The 13836-nt window shown below is 47.3% G+C and overlaps 2 protein-coding genes across 4 annotated transcripts in view; one reads left to right on the plus strand and one right to left on the minus strand.

The window, feature by feature from the left end:
• Nucleotides 1-61: 61 nt before the first annotated feature.
• On the plus strand, nucleotides 62-8230 carry LOC123512529. 3 transcript variants are annotated; one of them, XM_045268945.1, is made up of 6 exons: nucleotides 62-753; nucleotides 1503-2909; nucleotides 3754-3926; nucleotides 4687-4840; nucleotides 5143-5378; nucleotides 6324-8230. In XM_045268945.1, exons 2-6 carry the CDS (start codon nucleotides 1980-1982, stop codon nucleotides 7537-7539), a joined length of 2709 nt encoding a protein of 902 aa, XP_045124880.1. In that variant the 5' UTR covers nucleotides 62-753; nucleotides 1503-1979; the 3' UTR covers nucleotides 7540-8230. The 3 variants fall into 3 exon arrangements, with proteins under 3 accessions (XP_045124880.1, XP_045124882.1, XP_045124881.1); XM_045268947.1 differs by having other exon boundaries at nucleotides 3757-3926; XM_045268946.1 differs by having other exon boundaries at nucleotides 62-247.
• A 2024-nt stretch (nucleotides 8231-10254) lies between these two features.
• The window catches only part of LOC123512670, a 4014-nt gene continuing 432 nt past the window's right edge, over nucleotides 10255-13836 (minus strand). Inside the window, exons 2-3 of the mRNA XM_045269162.1 lie at nucleotides 12517-12615; nucleotides 10255-12128 (exon numbers count right to left, since the gene is read on the minus strand). Of these exons, the coding sequence (XP_045125097.1) occupies nucleotides 10347-12128; nucleotides 12517-12615 (1881 nt within the window). The 3' untranslated portion in view covers nucleotides 10255-10346. The remainder of the gene's footprint in view (nucleotides 12129-12516; nucleotides 12616-13836) is intronic.

Below are 13836 nucleotides of genomic sequence, written 5' to 3' on the forward strand. Positions count from 1 at the left end.
GAGCAAGAAATAGGATAGCAATAGGAAATAAGAGGGCGATATTGTTGAAAGGTGCCGAGTGAGGTGCCGAGAGAGGCCAAGGCGATGTAAACAAAGTGAGGCTGAGCTGAGGCCTGAGTGGTGAAGCAAAGCCGCCACAGCCCACAACTAGGCCCGCTACAGCCCTCCACAGCATTGACCAGTGTACATAGCAGTGCTGGAGAGACGGGAGGAGGACAGCACATAGAAAAGGAAACCAGGAAGACAAGTAGGGGCAGGGGAAATAGAGGAGGAGCCCTGACTGAGAAATTGACGGCAGCTCACTAACATTACATTAGACAGATGTTGATAAACTAGAGGCACAGGAGTCCTTTGTATCCTCAGAACGGTAAATTTGACAGGAAAAGGATAAAAAGGAAAAGTTGAGACGGAAAATTGACAATAGGGAAAAGGAAAAGTTAAGACTGGAATATTGACCAACTGAGGAAAGAGGACATTGAGACGGGAAAATAGAAAGAAAAGGATTAATTAAGAAAAAGAAATGAATTGAGGGATGAGGATAGTACATGGAGAGGAAATAGTCGATAACTGAAAGAAACTGCCAATCCAGATAAGCTGACAGGAAAATAGACAAAAAGGTGATGCAGGAAAAAAAGACAGAGAGAATGACATAAAAGAATAATAAAAACAAACAAACTGAGGAAAAAGTCAAACAGAAAAAAAAGAAACAGGTGAATAGAAGTTATAATATTCCTGCTTAACTTACAATGGAAGGTTTGTATTACTTACTGTACACTTAAGAAACTCATTTTCATTGATATTTCACTTAAATCACTTACTTTTATCAGGGTTCACTTTAATGACCTATCTTTCTTACTCAAATGACAAGTTTTCATTACTTTTCATTTAAAGATCTTGATCTTGTTACTGTTAATTTAAATTACTCATTGGTTACTTGCATTATGTATTTTCATGCACTGATATAGATATGAATGTGTTTCAAGGAAAGCTGTTCCTTATTGTGTGATGAACAGGGAAGGATAACCGATTAGTTCAGTCTTACTCAATTTTCATCTTGCTTTAACTTCTTCAATACTGAGACACACTTTTACTATGACTTTTGGGTACGATTAGACAATTTTATTTGCATTTTGAAGCATCAGTGGAGGTCAAAGGACTAATAGCCCAAGTCTTCACTATTCTAATCTCCACATAAGTTTCTGAAGCTGCATGAAATAAAAAAGTAACCAGAATGAATATGAAAACGCATCATAGTTAAGGGTCCATGTCAACCTTATCAGCTTATAACTATAGCACTATTGCCTATACCATTAGCACATGTGAGGAACAAATGCTTACTTAGGTTGGTGCAGACCTAAAACAGAAACCTGTTTTACAATGTGGCGTATGGACAAAATTGTAACTCAAAGATCCCCCGAAGTAACATAGCTGCCACTGTGACTGCCACTTCTCATTTCTGTTGTTTTATTCTTTTAAGAGGTGCATTTTTTTCCCCCCCGCAGAGTTTGGCTTGACTTACTATGTGCTGGTGGTGCCGCTGACCTTCCCAGTGGTGCTGCTGCTGCTGTACATCCGCTGGCTGGGCTGGGAACTGTACACCAACAACTGAACCGGCACTTTTTGACACATAGCCTTAAATCACCAAGGAAACACTGCTACACACACCAACAAGCCTCTGACTACTGCTACACATCACACAGACCAAACTATTGCAACACACACCAAACAGCCCTAAACTTTGTACAAATACACACACACTACAAAGCCATTTCAACACACACAAAACACCCCCAGACACTGTTACACACCTGTTTTACTTTGAAATTATGAAAGCTTAAGTGAATTTAGTGGTGAAAAAAATACAGATGAATACAATTGCCTCAAATTTACAGTGACTTAGTGAGGTGTTACCCTGCTACCCTGCTTTCCTCTGCCTCCCCCTGCTTCACACATGCATGGGGGGGGTGTAACAGGGCAACATGGCAGAACAAACAGCCCCTCAAATTCCCCCACAGCATGACAAGGGGAATGTTACCCTGTGTGAGCCCCTTCCCCTGCACCTCTCCCCCCGTGGCAGGGTAAAAGCAGGGGTGGGAAGGAGACTAGAGACCCCATCACCCCTTCCCATGCCTCCCCTGCCTATTGAGTTTGTTGATGTTGGTGCCTCTCTTCCCCCAGCTTCTCTGTGCCCCCCTGCCAGTGATGAGAGGGCAAGGGGCAGGGTGTCTGGGATAGCAGGGGTTGGGTGCCATGATAGGGGGCACATGCAGGGTAGCGAGGGGGTCCCTGCACCACACCAGCAGGTTCTGGCGGCGGGGCAGACTGAAGGGGCGCTGGTGTTAGGAAGTGAAGATCTGCCACGCTGTGTTGTGGTGGACTTGCAGGGAAATGTGGTGGTGCAGGAGACACCACCACCACCACCACCACATAGCACTACCACACCAACACCTTACTTAGTGGACCAACCGATTCTGGTCCAGGTGGGTCCAGACATGGCTCGGCAGGGGACTCAGACGCACAGTAATGGTGGCTTGGATGGAGCGCTGGATGGCACCCACTGTAAGCCTCCCACTGCAAAGAATGGAGTGGATGGCAGCAGCAGTCCAAGGGTGGCAGAGCAGACAAGTGGAGGACGCAAGGTGGAGTTTGGGCCACGTTGGAGCTTCAAGGAGGTGGAGGTGAAGGAGGAGCATGGAGCGAAGGACACAAACGCATCTGAGGAATCCACAGGGGGGGAGAGTGACGCAGAGGCAGGACGGCCAAGGAGGAAGTCTGCTAAACGTGCCAGGCAGAGGTGGAAGACTATTGGAGAGGTGGAGGGAGGCCGTGCTGGGGTGGGAAGGGTGCGGCGGCATCACCCAGGACCCCCGCCACGTGACAGGTCTCAGGGCAAGGCGGAGGATGGTGAGGTGAGGTGGGAAATATGTTTTATCCTGTCTTTTTATAATTTTTTTTCATTATATTTCCTTCTTTTATGTGTAAGTTATCTTCTTTTATTTTTGTTTATTATTATTTTCTTTCTTTCCTTTGGTCTCTAGCATTTTCTTTGTTTTTCTTAACTTTTCATTTGTGTTTTTTTTCATTATTTCTTTCTGTCTTCCTTTCTATTCTCTCTTTTCTTTCTACACTAGTGGCGGGAAAAAGAAACCGTGAAAATAACAACAATAATAACTAATGATAATGGTAATAATGATAATAATAATAATAATAATAATAATGATAATAATAATAATAATAATGATAATAATAACAGAGATTTGAAGTAATGATTAATGATAGCATCTTTTAATTAATTAATTAATTTATTTATTGATCTATTTATCTGTTTATTTACTTATTTCCTTGTTTATCTATTTTTCTGTCAGTCAATCAATCAATCAATGAATCTATCTATCTATCTATCTATCTATCTATTCTATCTATGTATGTATGTATGTATGTATGTATGTATGTATGTATGTATGTATGTATGTATGTATCTATCTATCTATCTATATCTATATATCTGTCTATCTATTTATCCATCCATCTATCTATCTATCTATCTATCTATCTATCTATATCTATATATCTGTATCTATTTATCCATCTATCTATCTATCTATCTATCTATCTATCTATCTACTATCTATCCATCTATCTATCTCTATCTATCCATCTATCTATCTATCTATCTATCTATCTATTTTCGTATTTAACTTTACCACAGAAAACGAACTAGGGAATTGTATTCATTTATTCCCCTACCCACAGCAGAGGCCCTGGGCGGGTGACACAGGGGAGGAGCTGCCAGTGTGGGCCCGTCGCCTCTCCTCTGTGCGGGTGGTGGACGGCCAGTGGGTGGTGGGTGTGGCATCGACCAGTGAGGTGCTGCAACAGACTCTCGAAGCTCATTCCCGCAGTGTTCTGTGTGACTATATCAAGAGGTGTGTTTTTTGAGGGACCTGTCTGTCTGTCTGTTTTCTGTCTATCTTGATATGTGTAGAGTGTGTACCAAGAGGTGTGTTTTTGAGGGATTTGTCTGTCTGTCTGTTTTTTCTGTCTATCTTGATATGTTTAGTCTATATCAAGAGGTGTGTTTTTGAGGGATCTGTCTGTCTGTATTTTTTTTCTATTTGTCTTTATATATATAGAGTGTGTATCAAGAGGTGTGTTTTTTGGAGGATCTATCTGTCTATTTTTTCTGTTTGTCTTTATATGTATAGGGTGTATATTAAGAGGTGTGTTTCTTGGGAAATCTGTTTTTTTTTTTTTTTTTTATCTATCTTTATTTGTTTAGAGTCTGTATCAAGAGGTGTGCTTTTGGGGGTATCTGTCTGTCTGTCTGTCTGTCTGTCTATTTTGTCTGTCTATCTTTATATGTATAGAGTCTTTCATCATGAGTGTGCAGCAGAGTAGGCAACTGCATCCTTAGTACACTTGTAAGTTTGTTAAGCACCTATGTATACTGTATATATCTGTATGTATCTCTTTTGTATCTTCTTTCATTTCTTTCTTTTTTTCCCTTTGTATTTCAAGTACAAAGTGTTAATATTCGTAGATAATAAGTTGATTGAAAATGTTTATAATTTATCACTCCTTCATTTAAATTACAGAGAATTATTACCCAAAATTTATCCATTGGCACAAAGAGAAACATTAGAAATAACGTCACCTAACCTGCCCTAACCTAACCTAACTTGACAGCCACCCGAGCAGCCTGGAGCAGCGACACAGGGCCAAGTGCCAGGCCAGCCGGATCATGTGGCACCACCAGCGCATTCGGTTTGATGGGGTGCCCTTCACTATTCTCTCCTCCAATGACCTCAAGTGTGCCTTTGCCATGAACTACAAACTGAAGGTTTGTGTGTGTGTGTGTGTGTGTGTGTGTGTGTGTGTGTGTGTGTGTGTGTGTGTGTGTGTGTGTGTATGTTCTTTCTTTTTCTTTCCATTCTTTTTCCTATTCCTTTCTTTTTTCAGTTCTCCTCCTCCTCCTCCTCCTCCTCCTCCTCCTCCTCCTCCTCCTCCTCCTCCTCCTCCTCCTCCTCCTCCTCCTCCTCCTCCTCCTCCTCCTCCTCCTCCTCCTCCTCCTGTTATTTATTTACAACTCATTTATTGACTTATTGCTCTGTTTACATATTTACTCTTTCATCTATACTGCAGAGGAAGAACAAGGGGAGTGGAGGAAGCCAGCAGCGGAAGGGGCGAGTGGAGGGGGTGGAGTTTGGAGCAGAGGGGCAGATTGGCACTGATGGAGGTGATGGGGGAGATGTGGAGGACCTGCAGGGGAGTGGGGTGGCCAGCCAGGAGGGGGGAAAGGAGGTGGTGCCCAAGAAGAAATACAAGGACATCTGGTTCACCTCCTGCCCAGCGCGGATCACTGTCAAGGTCATCGTGAAGTGAGTCGCAGCACAGGGCAAAGGACACTTCACTGAACCTTGCCTAACCTAACCTAAACTAACCTTGCCTAACCTAACCTAAACTAACCTTGCCTAACCTAACCTAACCTAACCTGACCATCACTGAACCTTGTTGAACCTTGCCTAACCTAACCTTACCTCTCCTAACTTAACCTAACCTAACCTTACCTCTCCTAACTTAACCTAACCTAACCTTACCTCTCCTAACCTAACATAACCATCACTGAATCTTGCTGAACTCTGCCCAACCTAACCTTACCTTACCTTTCCTTACCTATTTTATTCTTACTTAACCCTTTCACCGTGATGTACAATACTTCACGGCAATAAAAGCACTGAATGATATCTTCATAAGCACCTCCAAGAGAGAAAGGGATGAAAAGGATAGGTTTTGCAATTTCTAGTTCATAAAATGTTTGGTTAAGGCTACAAAACTAAGTAAAATGGTCTCAGAGGTTAGTGATAAGAAAAGAAATACCAAGTAGCAGTCAATGAGTTAACCTAATGTAACCTAACCTCATCTTACTGAACTTAGCTATATCAAGATTTTCAGATACAAAAAATTGTAACTAGATTTTCAGTTTTCATTACAAATTTGCTTCTCTGACCTATACTAAGAATCTTTGTTCTCATGCATTTTTCCCTTCAGGAACTCTTTTCCTTTTAACTCCCCTCCTCCTCCTCCTCCTCCTCCTCCTCCTCCTCCTCCTCCTCCTCCTCCTCCTCCTCCTCCTCCTGTTCCTGTCTCTCTTATCTGTAGCCAGTTAGTAGTAGTTACCAAACAGCCTCGAAAAGACCAAGAGGTCTGTTGCTGTTTGGCTTTCCTTTGTATTCCTCCTCCTCCTCCTCCTCCTCCTCCTCCTCCTCCTCCTCCTCCTCCTCCTCCTCCTCCTCCTCCTCCTGACTCTGTCCTCTGTGCTGCAGGTACCCAGGCTATGCAGTGGGCATTGGGGCTGTGGCGGGGGAGCGCAAGGCTGTCATGAAGGCCCTGCGGCGGGACCTTGCCCAGGGCATCTCACCGCAGCGAGAGGAGCTGTACCACGTCACACTGCCTTTGCGGCGCCTGCACAACCACCCACTACAGGGGCGGTCGCGGGGCATCCACCCCTCCATCGATGGCAAAGTGGTGTCCCTACTGCAGGAGGGAGTGACAGCCCCCAAGGCTATCCAGCAGCTTTTGGAGCGCCATGTGGAGGCAGTGACAGCTGGTGACCTGGTGCTGCCCCACCCAGATGACCGTGCCTTCCACCCGCGCCTCAAGGATGTGGCTAACCTGGTCTACACCCGCTGTCGCCAGATGGGCATCACTGCACGGCGCCGGCCCCCAGACCAGGCCCCATTCGAGGCCCCTCACAAAAAGCGCCGCCGCCCCAAGCGTCCCAGGGAGGACGGTGAGATGGAGGGTGAGACAGAGGTGGGGTGCGGGGAGCCCCTGGGGGCCTCGACCCTGCAGGAGGCTGTCCAGACCTTCTGCACGGAGGAGTCTGAGCGTGGCAGTGATGGTGGCGTGGGGGAGGCACGGGGTGACCGGAGTGACGTGGGGCTGGCAGAGCTGGTACGGGGGCAGCTGGATACTCTACGGGGTCTCACCTACACCATGCAGGACACTGCAGCACTGCAGGAGGTGTACCAGGGCCTGCAGGCACTCATTAACCAGTACATGGCCCCTACCGGCCCTACCCTGGCCGGAGGAGGCCTGACAGAGGTGCCATCAGCAACAGCCACCTTCATTCTGCAGGACAGTGCTGTAGATCCCCTGACTATCACCTCTGGGGCACCCTGTGTGGCAGAGGTGCCGGACACCTTGGCCCTGCAGGAGAAGGACATGGGGGAGGCAGGGAAGGTGCGAGGAAGTGCTGCCCTCAGACAGCTGCGGCCTCCTGTGGCTTTACAGTGCGTGACAACAAGCATGGTGCCCACTGTTGTGTCCCAGCTGCCCAGGGCCCCCAACCATGCCCCTCCTGCACATGTGGTGACTTCCCCTGCAGCCCCTGCACCACCCACCTACCAGACCCTGGCCCCTGTGGCCCAGGATGGCCCTCCACCTGTCCATCTCTCTCTCCCACCATACTTCTATTATGTACAGGAGGTGACAGTGCCTGAGACAAGCCAAACATGGACCTACAGCACTTCTTCCTAGCACCTCCCACCACCTCCCACCACTCCTCGCAAGTCTTCCCAAAGCAGCATTCTCTCTCAGCACCAACACTTCACTCCATACTCACCTATCCACACCAGAAATGTTATATGTGTGATTTTGGATGGCTGTGCAGGCTGTGTGGGTAGTACTGTGTGGGTGTGGATGAGTGTCGCTCTGCAGGTCTTTCTTTAAGTGGCTGAGGGTGAATGTGGATGAGAGAAAAGAAAAATGGATGGCTGAGCTGTGTGGATGGAGTTATATGTGGAATAGAGATATATGGGATGATGTGGAATATAGAGTTAGTTTTTTTTTTTTTATTTATTTATTTATTTATTTATTTATTTATTTATTTATTTTTTTTTTTTTTCGAGAGAGAGACGAAAACCAGAAAAAAGCAATGAAAGGAGAAAAGAGAGAGAGAGAGAGAGAGAGAGAGAGAGAGAGAGAGAGAGAGAGAGACGAAAAAAAAAAACAGAGAGAGAGAGAGAGAGGTACATTTGCCAATTACCTCATGAACTAGCCAACAAGTCTGAACATTCCTTATATTAATGTAAAGTTATGTGAAGCCATTCCTGTCTAAGTTGTTATCTTCTCTTTCTTCTTCAGTAGTTAGTGACCTGATTATGTTAACATTTTATAGTGTTTTGTAATGGCGACGCTGCAGGAAGCTGACATAAAGAGTATATTTTTACGATCTGGTATGTATTCTCTTTATTTGAAGATTGGAGGGTTGTCTTTATGTGTGTTGAATTGGGCCAAATGTGACACTGGGATTAAAAAGAATGTATTTTTTTTTCAGAATAATAGTCAATGGAAGTACTGAGTGGAAGGCATAATAGTTGAAAAGGGAGATACAGACTGATGTACAAGAGATAAGACATAGGGGAGGAAAAAAATGGAATGAAAATAATATCTAGAACGTCTTAAATATACTGAATTCGTAGATATTAGATGAAAGAATGCTAAAACATGACATACAGGATGAATATAAGCAGAAATAAAATCACTTACCCATCACATCAAAGCCTTCCCGTCCCATGAAAAGAATCTGAATTTTACTGAATAGGGAAAAACTGAAAAAAAGAAGATAAACCAATGATGATAATAGCAATGACATATACATATAGACATAGACTACCTAGAATAAGACAGATAAAGCATGTCTAAGAGAAAATAATAATAATAATAAAAAAAAGGTATTAGAACTGAAATAGGAAATGAAAAAAAAATGTAAAAAAAGAAACTTAATAACTTGAATATAACTAGAATATAAGTTGAAAAAATGACAAGAGTAATTTGTACGATCTTCGTCGCAGGAAAACAGAAATAAATTATGTACGATTTTAGTAAATAGTACCTGATATTTTGCTCCAGCTGTCAGCCTGTCACATCTCGTCAAGTAAGCGACCATAACAGACAGGCGTGGGGGCATGGAGAAGATAAGCCCGAACGTGCGTACATTTTCTTTTAGTGAATATTTTGCGTTTTCAACCTCATTCCATTACTCCAAGGAGGTGAGAGTGAGTACTTAACATTGACTTACCTGTCTGTTGATGCTTATGAAGAAAAAAATGATGTAGGGGAATGAAAAATGGAAGGAAGAAATATTAAGTGATGTGAATGTTTGGATAAGTGATTTATTTATATATTTACGTATGTGTTTAGGCGTAATCTATTATTCATAGCAAGCGAGGGTGAGTGTTGGACATTGATTTGCCTGTCTGTTGATGTTTATGAGGAAAGAATGCGCCAGAGAATGAGAAATGAGAAGAACTTGTGAGTGGAATTACGTGAAAAGTGTGTTGTGGTATGTAATTTATTTGTTTATTTCCATAGTGTTTTTTTCAGCTTATTTTATTATTCCAAGGAGGTTAGGGTGAGTGTTAGACATTGGTTGATTAGTTACTTAATGTTGATGAGTAATAAATGAGTCAGGGAATGAAAAAATGAGTTGAAAAGATGAGTGGGATGAGCTTCCGCGCCTCGTGTTCCCCCAAGATCCATAATAAGTGAATGGAAGAGTCATCTGAAACTAATTAGGATTCTTTTCACTTCGATTCAGCGTCTTCCTCGATAACTCATTTCAGTTTTCTTTAGTATTGACTTTTGAATCGGGTTTTATAATCAATCAAGCTACTTATTGTTGTTGTTGTTGTTGTTGTTGTGATTCAGCGTGTGTTGCACCGTGTCGTGTGTTCCTGTGGAGATTTTGTCCCCGCGCTTGTCTGTCCAGTGTAGGGAGGGAGGTCTAGTGTAGGGAGGGACGGGGGGGTGGTGGTCTGGCCACAAAAATTCTGGTTATTCTTTAGGTTCCTTTCATTGTGGCCTCCTGAGGCTCTGCTCTTCACCTGCCAGGCCTGTGTGTGTGTGTGTTTCACTGTTTGATCTGCTTCAGTCTCTGACTAGACAGCTAGACGTTACCCTACGGAACGAGCTCAGAGCTCATTATTTCCGATCTTCGGATAGGCCTGAGACCAGGCACACACCACACACCGGGACAACAAGGTCACAACTCCTCGATTTTACATCCCGTACCCACTCATTGCTAGGTGAACAGCACCTACACGTGAAAGGAGACACCCAAATATCTCCACCTGGCCGGGGAATCGAACCCCGGTCCTCTGGCTTGCTTGTGAAGCCAGCGCTCTAACCACTGAGCTACCGGGTGTGTGTGTGTGTGTCTGTGTGAGTGAGCGAGGTGAAGCAAACAGCGGGTCAGTACCTCCATAATCCATATATTTCACAGTCAGTAGTGTGAGGGTGGGTGAGGCTACACACGCTACACTAACGGGGCGGCAGGGTCCTCCTCAGGGCACCAGCAGGGGAGTCTCCCGGGGCTCCTGGTCGCAGGGCGCCACGCAAGCGTTGCCGTTGGCCAGCGGCGTGATGAAGGTGGTGAGCACGCTGAGGTCCGTGTCCTCCACAGCTTGCTGGCGGCGGAGAGAGGCGGGGGAGCAGTTGCTGGCGGGGCGGCGACTATCCCGCAGGAATGCTGAGAGGCGTTCCAGGCTGCCCTGAGAGCCGCCCCAGCCTGAGCCGCGCCGCAGCAGTGACTGGGAGATGCGCACAGACAGGATCGCCTCCAGGGTGCGCAGGACGTGCGGCGAGGAGGAGTTGAGGCTGGCGCTGCGGGCGGGCTTCTCGAAGGCCTTGAATAGCAGCGGCGTCTGGCAATCTGGCGCCACCTTATCGCTGGTGGGCTGCGTTCTCTGGTTAGCCAGCGGCAGCTCCAGCGAGCGGGACTTGGGCATGCCGAGCTCCGGGTCTGGGTGCAGTAGTGAGGCCTGGCCGGGGAAGTCCTCGTCCTGCAGGGTGATGCTGGTCTCGGAGTCCAGCGAGGACAGGGACAGACGCACGCGCTGCTGTCCCAGGCAGTAGGATCGCGCCGCCTCGAAGGTGGGCACTGTCAGGAAGTTGGACATACTGGCGGGGGAGCGCGAACCTTCCGAGGAGGCGGCGGCAGCGAATTGCAGTTTGGTGGTATCCATGGGGCGGCGCAAGCGGGTGGGAGAGGGCGTGCCGTCCTCCAGTGGGTGCCAGGACAGGTCTGAGGAGCGGCGCACCAGCTTGGGCTGCGGTGCTGCGGCGGCGTCCTGTAGTAGGTAGTCTGACATGCGGCGCTGCAGGGAGCGGTGCAGGATGGGCATGGCCAGCGTGGAGGAGATGGAGGGTCGCCGCGAGTTGCTGGCGGATGGTATGCGTGCCTGGATCTCGTGCTTCATTTCTGTCTTATAGAGCTTCTTCCTGAGGTAGTTTCTGAACGCCTTACGGATATTCTTACACTTGAAGCCGTAGATGAAGGAGTTGACGAGCGGCGTGGCCAGTAGGGGCGCCGTACCCAGCAGCACCCAGTACTGGTTGGCGCAGCGGCCGTGCAGCGACTCCCACGCCACGGTGCAGAAGAAGGGGCAATAGCAGGCCACAAAGGCTGCGATCTGCTCTAATACTGTCCACACCGACTTGCGCTTCTTCTTTGGAATGTCGAAAGGGTTCTTTTGGTGAGTGACGGTGGCCTGCGCCGACATCATCACCTCGAAGATGGCGGAGAAGATGCGGTGCTGATGGTGGCGCGCGATGAGCACGATGCGCGTGTTCACAATGAGGATGATAACGAAGGGCAGCACGATGCAGCACGCCGTCAGTGTCCACGTGTAGGCGGCGGCCTCGGGCAGGAACCAAGCGGGCAGACACACGCCCTGGGTGTAAGTGTAGCCGTAGGACGTGGCGAGGGGCGGCACGGCCAGCCCGACGCCCAGCATCCATGCCAGGGCGGAGCAGATGGCCACCCTGGGCCGCGTGACCAGTTGGTTGTAGCGCAGCGGCGTGGCGATGGCGCAGTACTTGTCGCAGTGTAGTCCCACCACCACCCACACCGCCACCGTGTGCAGCGTCACTAGCAGGAAGCCATACAGGCGGCACACCACGTCGCTCTGCTGGGCGGCGTCTGGCGGGGACTCGCAGGCGCTCGCCTCCTCCAGGGTGGGCGAAGACAGCGCCGCGGAAGACGTGGAGTCGTTGCCGTCCAGGACCGCGTGGCCCCTTGGTGAGTCTCCGCCTGGCCACAGCGACCCCTTCAGCAACCATCGACCCTGGATATGGCAGGGGAAGACAATATTAACAATGACAACAACTACAGCGAGGACAACCACCGCAATTACCGATAAAGGCTTCAGAATATCTCGCCTGTGTGTGTGTGTGTGTGTGTGTGTGTGTGTGTGTGTGTGTGTGTGTGGGGTGGGTGGGTGGGTGGGTGGTTGCACACTCCATTGCCGTGTGGGAGAGGCAACAAGTGGCGGTGGGCGTTGGAGGAGCTATCTTTTTTTTTTCCTTTTGTGTCAGTCTTTCATTTTCCTCGAGTGTGTGTGTATGTGTGTGTGTGTGTGTGTGTGTGTGTGTGTGTGTGTGTGTGTGTGTGTGTGTGTGTGTGTGTTTGGGAAGGGGGGCGGTGGGCGTGGGTGTGCGCGCGTGTCCTCTCACCTGAATGATGGAGGGCGTTGTAAAGATGACGAAGAGGAGGGACAGCAGCACCCCGGCCCCCATCAGCTGAAGGTGGAGGAGACTCGTGCTGTTTTTGTACTGAAGGGAAAAGGAAAGTTAGGAATCACCAAAGAAGAAAACAAAAGAAAACGAAGGAAAATAAAAGAAAATGGAAAAAAACAAACAATGCTAGACCAATTTGGGGAAGAAAGGACTAGAAAAGGAGCACAAAGGAACACAAAGAAAGAAAATAGATCGTCCCTGACCAATTTAGGGGAAAAAAAGAGACAAAAGAAGATGGACACAAAAAGAAAACAGAAAAAGAACAACAACAAAGAACATCAGACCAAATTGGAATAAAGGATCAGGTTGTAAAATGACCAGAAAAGAGAAACACAAAGGAAGACAAGAGAAAAACAACAATAAAAAGACGAATAAGAAAGAAAAGGAGATGAAAATGTAAGAAAAGAAATAAAGGAAATAAAGGAGGAAGAGGGGAGGAGGAGAAGGAGGAGGAGAAGAAGGAGGAGGAGGTGGAGGAGGAGGAAGAGGAGGAGGAGGAGGAGGAGGAGGAGGAGGAGGAGGAGGAGGAGGAGGAGGAGGAGGAGGAGGAGGAGGAGGAGGAGGAGGAGGAGGAGAAAGAGAGAAAAGAGAAACCAAACGAATCCATAATAAAGATAACAAGAGAGAGAGAGAGAGAGAGAGAGAGAGAGAGAGAGAGAGAGAGAGAGAGAGAGAAAATATGGCGGAAAAAATTGTAAAGTCTTTAGCCGAAGAAAAAAAATAGAAAAAAAAAAAGATTAAAAACGAAAAAAAAAAAAAAAGTGAAGCCAGGCATAACATAATTTCAAAACGTGGACTTTCATTTCACTCACTCACTCACTCGCTCACTCACTCGCTCACTCGCTCATTCGCTCACATGTCACTCTATACAAGTGGCAGCTTTACCTGTGTGGCCACGATTGTACCTGTGCATACACCTGCTGGTTAATTAGCTCACCTGGAGGAGGGAGAGGAAGGGAGGGAGAGGGAGGGATGGGGAGAGGTGAAAGAAAAAGTGGTTTTGCGGGGGGAGAGAGAGAGAGAGAGAGAGAGAGAGAGAGAGAGAGAGAGAGAGAGAGAGAGAGAGAGTCTGCTTGAGGGAATAATGAAGAGGAAGGCAGAGAAGTTGTTGTTAGATAATTACTTAGCTGTCTGAAGAGGAGGAGGAGGAGGAGGAGGAGGAGGAGGAGGAGGAGGAGGAGGAGGAGGAGGAGGAGGAGGAGGAGGAGGAGGAGGAGGAGGAGGAGGAGGAGGAGGAGGAGGAGGAGGAGGAGGAGG

This window comes from Portunus trituberculatus, chromosome 34, assembly GCF_017591435.1.
Source record: "Portunus trituberculatus isolate SZX2019 chromosome 34, ASM1759143v1, whole genome shotgun sequence".
Lineage (NCBI taxonomy): Eukaryota > Metazoa > Arthropoda > Malacostraca > Decapoda > Portunidae > Portunus > Portunus trituberculatus.